Source organism: Elgaria multicarinata, chromosome 3 (assembly GCF_023053635.1).
Source record: "Elgaria multicarinata webbii isolate HBS135686 ecotype San Diego chromosome 3, rElgMul1.1.pri, whole genome shotgun sequence".
NCBI lineage: Eukaryota > Metazoa > Chordata > Lepidosauria > Squamata > Anguidae > Elgaria > Elgaria multicarinata.
In genome coordinates this window covers 150,815,114-150,821,520 of record NC_086173.1, presented here as the reverse complement: position 1 = coordinate 150,821,520, position 6,407 = coordinate 150,815,114, and the positions used below count along the sequence as shown (strand labels likewise).

The window sequence follows — 6,407 nt, the reverse complement described above, 5'->3', positions numbered from 1 at the left end:
TAATCTCAGCTCATTCACAGCTTTAGCCTTCCTGATGCCATTTCGGCACTTCCGTGCCACTTGTCTGTACTCTTCTTTTGTAGCCTGGCCTTCCTTCCACTTCCTATATGTATCCTTTTTTGTTTTCAGGTCATCTCTAAGCTCTTTGTGGAGCCACATTGTTTTCCTCTGTTGTCTTCTATCTTTTCTCCTTGTTGGAATTGTTTGTAACTCTGCCTTTAAAATTTCCTTTTTAAAATACTCCCACCCATCCTGCACTCCTTTTCTCATTAGGCTCATTTGCCACGGGACCTTACTTATCATAGTTCTGAGTTTATTCAAATCAGCTTTGCTAAAATCCAGAGTACGTTTATGGCTACACTCAACTTTTGTGTCCTTCATAATCAAGAATTCAAGTATGACGTGGTCACTTTCCCCCAGACTTCCCGTATACTATTTCTGTACAAATGGCCCCCAAAACCACTGAGGCAATAAGAGATATTCCTTTGTACCACCAACCCATTCCCTCTACTGATACTCTTCTTTTACAAATCCTATAAACCTGTCTTTCTCATGTTTTCCATATTTCATCCCCTCAGGAGGGCTTGCTATGCTGGAATACTTCATTCGTTCATGTCAGAAAGTAAAAACATTATAACTGTTTGTTTATATTCCCATAATAGTAAATGGGTTTGGATCCGAGACAAAACAACCTGCTTTCTGAGTTACCAAATTGAGATCTGAACTGAATCTTCTTTAATACTATTTCAGATTCTGAGCCCATAACAAAGTGAGAAATGACCATTTGTAAAGAGAATGGCTTCAGGCTAGAGCTGTATTTGAAATTCAGCTTTAGTTCATTTTTATTAGGATTTACCCAGTTCACACTTTTCAACCCAAACATGCACTCCAACACAACCTGTGGTTGAAATCCGAGCTTGCATGTGATGTATGGACCCAAAGGAAATGTGGTCAACAGTATGCGTACCTTTGAAGAAATGTGCATGAAAAATGAATTGCACCCAGGCTTTCAGCAGCGGGAGAAGAATCCATACATTTCAAAGATCTGCACAATTATTGTATACACTTAGGAATATATGCATGAAAAATGTGGAAAAAACAGAGATCACAAAGCTGTTATGAACATGAGATGGAACAAGCTTCAAGGTGAAATTTGGATCACTTTGGGCTCATCTACACCAAGCAGGAGATTCCACTATGAAAGCGGTATATTAAAGGCAGGAGACACACTAATGCTTTATAGTGATATTGATGAGCACTGCAGGATCTACACTACTGCTTTATAGTGGTAATGAAGTGCACTGACAACTGTTGGGGCCCATTGACACATCTACATCAAGCAGGATGTAATGCTACGAAAGTGGTATGAAAGCAGTATATGGTATGTGTCATGGGTCCCAACAGTTGTCAGTGCACTTCAGTACCACTATAAAGCACTAGTGTGGCTCCTGCCTTTTATATATTCATAGTAGGCATGTGCTCCGCTCCGATTAGGAGCGGAGAAGCAGTAGCGGATTGGCCTGCTCCGCCTTACCCAGAGGCGGAGTAGAAGCGGACCGCGGACCCCTAGAAGCAAGGCGAAGAGAAGCGACCATTTTTCAGAGCTCCTAGATCAGGCAGAGCGCTCCGATCGCCATCTTGAAAACATTTCGCCCATAGGATTGCATTGCGGGTAATAATCGCGGATAACTGGGTTGTTTTTGAAGCTATCGTTCTGGAAATTCTTGTGCTCAGAGAGTCGTGGATGGGGGTCATTTTGAGACTACTCTCACCTCTCTGCGTCATGTGGGTCGCATGCTAGAATTTTTTACAAATCAGGTAAACAAACGGACAGCGTGGGTCAAACTGCGGTTTTCGCCCATAGGATTGCATTGAGGAAAACAATCGGGGATAACTGGGTTGATTTTTAAGCTATCATTCTGAAAATTCTTGTGCACAGAGAGTCGTGGATGGGGGTCATTTTGAGACTACTCTCACCTCTCTGCGTGGTGCGGGTCGCGCACTAGAATTTTTTTTAAAAATCGGCGGGAAAAATACCTTTTTCAAAGGGCTGAGGGGCAGAGTCAGCTCCCGGTCATGATCACATGATCCTAAAGTTAGAGGAGGGTATAGGCAAAACGGGTAACTTGGGATTCTGGGAAACTTCTCTTTCTTAATCTGAATGGACTTTTCCCAGTGTTTTTTAACACAGTAGCCCCACCAAATGCACAAACACAACCTGAAATCATATACTAAGCCAATAATAAGAGATAGAAACACAGCACTGCTACCCACCCTAACTTTGGGGAACAACTGAAAAGATGTGGTGCAAGGGGATGAGCTCCCCTAGGGCATCTCATCGTGGACGTGCCCCCACTCTCTCCTGTACTGGAAGGCCATTAGAGCCTTCCAAAGAGAGTAAAACGGTGGAGCAATGCCTATCATGAATCGAAGTGAGCGTTCTACTTCTCTCTTAGTGGTGGAGCGATGCCTATTATGAGTTGAAGTGAGCGTTTACTTCTTAGAGCTGTTGGTGAAGCAATGGCTTTCTTGAGCTGAACTGGCAGCTGCTTCCCTCTCCCCCGGGCACGTCCCCCTATTGCTGGTAAAAGACAGATATAACCTTTTTTTTAAAGTTCTTCTTGCTGTTTATTCAGCAACACTGCTGCTTTTAATTCCACCCCTCCTTCGTTTATTTATTTGTTTATTTATTCCATTTTATATGCATTACTGGCTTATCCTTGGCTCACTTCCTTATGCCCCCAGAAATGCCAGCTGCATGCCTGCCTGCCTTCCCTCCCTCCTCCCCTGCCCACCTCGCAGGGATGTTGTGTGTGTGTGGCTTTGACTCAGGGGAGAAGTCCTTCCTGCGCTCACTTGGTTTTGGAAGTTCCAAATTTTGCAGGTTTAAGCCCCGCCAAAAAACAGGGGATGATGGGACTGCCTTGAGTCTCGGCATGCATATGTATCCCTGGATAAGCTTTCATGGTAGCGAGTTTGAGGTTTCTAACGTGTAAATTGATGGAGCTATGGAAAGGGGTGTGAATGGGGTGCCCGATTTTCAAAAATTCCCCAAAAATCAGGGGATGATGGGACTGCCTTGAGTCTCGGTGTGCATCTGTATCCCTGGATAAGCTTTCATGGTTGTGAGTTTGAGGTTTCTAACGTGCAAATTGACGGAGCTATGGAAAGGGGTGTGAATGGGGTGCCCGATTTTCAAAAATTCCCCAAAAATCAGGGAATGATGGGATTCCCTTGAAACTTGGCGTACGTGTGTATACCTCCATGAGGTGTCATGGTGCCAAACATGAGTTTTCTAACTTGAACAGAAAAAAAGTTGTATAATTTTTTAGCTTTCAATGCAACCCTATGGGGGGGGGAAAACGGAGCTCCGATCCGGATCCGGAGCTCCGAGCGGAGCAGAGCGGAAGTGGGCAGAGCGGGGGCGGGGCGAAGTGGCCCGCTCCGAAAATCACGGATCTGCAAGTGAAGCGGAGCGGGGGGTCCGTGCACACCCCTAATTCATAGTGGAATATTATTATTATTATTATTATTATTTATTTATATAGCACCATCAATGTACATCTGCTTGGTGTGGATGAGCCCTTAGACAAATACAAGTTTTACTTGTGCAAACATCCCTACCTGAAGCCTTCCTGGGTTCCTTATTCATTCATCATGATTAAAACAAGTCTGTTTTGTTTTTACATGGAGAGAAGAGAAATTATTTGAAGTAGTATAAAAAAGAAGTTCACTCCCACATTGGTTTTAGTATTTTTGCTGGACCAAAAAAAATATGTACTAAAAGATCAGATGCCATCTTTAGATTTCATCATTAAATGCTCTTTGCTATTTAGATCTCGCCTTAATATGATAATGTAGCTTTTGGGGATGAAGATGCAAACCAATAAACCCAAACTGGAAGCCAAGATAGAGAAGACCTGCACAGCTACCATGTATTTCCCTTTGGTGCTCAGGTAGGCCGGCACAAAGGACACCCAAACACTGGAAAACACCAGCATGCTGAAGGTGATCAGCTTGGCTTCATTGAAGGCCCCAGGCAGCTTCCTGGCTAGGAAGGCCACCGTGAAACAGATGGCAGCCAGGAAGCCCATGTAGCCAAGGGCAGTATAAAACATGACTGCAGACCCTTCATTACATTGCAGGATGATCTGACCAGGCTGGGAATGCATGTCAGAATCTGGGAATGGGGGAAAGATTCCCAGCCAGATCATGCAGATGCCCACTTGGACACTGGAACAAGAAATTACAATGGAGTTGGCCAAACTCTTCCCCAGCCATTTCCTCATCCTGTTCCCTGGCTTTGTGGCCATAAATGCCACCACCACCATGACAGTTTTTGCCAACAAGGAAGAGACGGCAACTGAGAAGATGATGCTGAAGGTGGTTTGTTGGAGAAGGCAGGTCACCTTCTGGGGCCGTCCAATGAATAAGAAGGAGGACAAGAAGGATAGCAGGAGGGAGACGAGGAGTATGTAGGTGAGATCTCGGTTGTTGGCTTTGACCACTGGAGTTTCTCGATATTTCATGAAGATTCCTAAAAGTAGGCCAGTGGTTAGGGACAAGATTAGGGCAAATAAAGCTAGGATGATTCCCAGAATTTCTTCATAGGAGAGGAAGCTGATAAGCTTCAGAACACATTGATCTCGGGCCTTGTTTGGATGCTGGTCATCCGGACACTTGGTGCAATGGTCTGCATCTGAAAAGAACAAGAACCGCAGCAGCATTTATGTAAATTGTTTTCCACCAATCATAGTCTGTGGTTTATTGCATTCCCTAAAAGGTGTATAGTGCTCCTCTGACCCATTGTGGTTTCTGCAGGCCCCACCCTGTCTCTGAAACTGGGAAAAGCACTTTTCTCGTGGAAGCTGATAAATAGCCATTGAAATTGCATTCCATCTATGTGCTTGCCAAAAATGTCATCATTACTGATTAAGATTAATCAGAAATAAGCAGTTCTCGAATAACATCACCCTTACCAAGCTGTCTGCATCTCTACTCAGAAGTAAAGTAGAGCAACATGTCTACTCATACATCAGCACATCAAAAAATTGCATGTCTACTCACATGTAAGCAGGGCAGGTCTCTGCAGGACAAGCCTCAGAAGTAAGCAGGACTAGATGCCTTGCTTATTAAGATATGCGGGGCAGCATTCGATATTGCCTATCTGTGAACTGGCTCCATCACTGCTTCCACTCTGCAAGCTGCAAGCCCCACTGATTTCGTTCTGTAAGTGCTGCCCACCCCTTGTAGAACTGAAATGAGCAAAAGGCTCATATCTACAACAGGGCAGCTCTCCAGAGCAACCTTATGTGAGCTTTGCCAGCCTGGTCCATTCCAGAACCTAATGTTTCTGCTTGTTTGGGGTTGCCCTAAATACCACTAAATCTAGGGTGACCCTATGAAAAGAAGGGCAGGGCTCCTGCATCCTTAAAAGTTGTATATAAAAAAGGGAAATTTCATCAAGTGTCATTTGTATGCATGCAGCACCTGTGAAATTCCCTCTTCCTAAAAACAGACATTAGAAGAAGATTTTGTTGGCACCCTACGTTGCATTCTCATATGGTAGCCCACTAAGTTATTTTCACTCAATTTGTGGAATTAAATAGCAAATACACTAATAATTAGCTATACACAAAGCAACAAAGAAATCAAGTTCAGTTTAGAACAAAACAAAAAACCCGCTCTAGCCACCTGCGAGTGGGTGTTTGTTCTCTTTCTCCAGGGCAGCTCCTCGCTCTGGAGTCACTTACCTTCCTGGGAGGAGATGGTTCCTTCAGGACATGGGACACAATCGTAGCAGCAGATGGGCTCTCCTTCCCTAATCGTCTTGGCGTGTCCAGGCAGGCAACTTCTAGTACATCTAGAAAAAGGGACTGTCTAACCATATAAAGAGAAGGTGCGTCAAGCATAACGTTGCGGAAAGGGGGCTTTATTAACTGCTGGAAATGAGTTATATCATGGAAGTGACCCTATGGAAGGCAGGACAGGGCTCCTGTGTCTTCAACAGTTGTACAGAGAAGGGAAATTCAGCAGGTGCCCTTTGTATGCATGCAGCACCTGGTGAAACACCGTCTTCATCACAACAGTTAAAGCTGCAGGAGCCTTGCCTAGTGTGACAAGTTACAAAAGAGGGCATATTACAGGAAGCTGCTTACCATAGGGGCAAATGGTTTATACATGCCACCATGAGGGTCCAGTCTTCCACTGGCCAACCTCTGTTGTCTATTAAATGGTGTCCTAGCCTTTGTGCGTTTTCCCCCCTTCTCCTGAGGATTAATTAAAGGCAGGAAGAGCTTTAGTCTACACTATGCTGGTATGTTTTGTGTCTTGTCCCCACTTCCTTTGACTTCAGCCCCGCCCACCACTGGCATATGAGCCATTATAGCTACGTTGTTGTTGTTGTT

General features: G+C 44.5%; 1 protein-coding gene across 1 annotated transcript in view; it reads right to left on the bottom strand.

Annotated features, from left to right (window-relative positions):
• Positions 1–1,009: 1,009 nt before the first annotated feature.
• LOC134395536 (vomeronasal type-2 receptor 26-like) overlaps positions 1,010–6,407 on the bottom strand; it is a 59,221-nt gene continuing 53,823 nt past the window's right edge. Inside the window, exons 6-7 of the mRNA XM_063121699.1 lie at positions 4,139–4,409; positions 1,010–1,065 (exon numbers count right to left, since the gene is read on the bottom strand). Coding sequence (XP_062977769.1) covers positions 1,010–1,065; positions 4,139–4,409 — 327 coding nt within the window. The remainder of the gene's footprint in view (positions 1,066–4,138; positions 4,410–6,407) is intronic.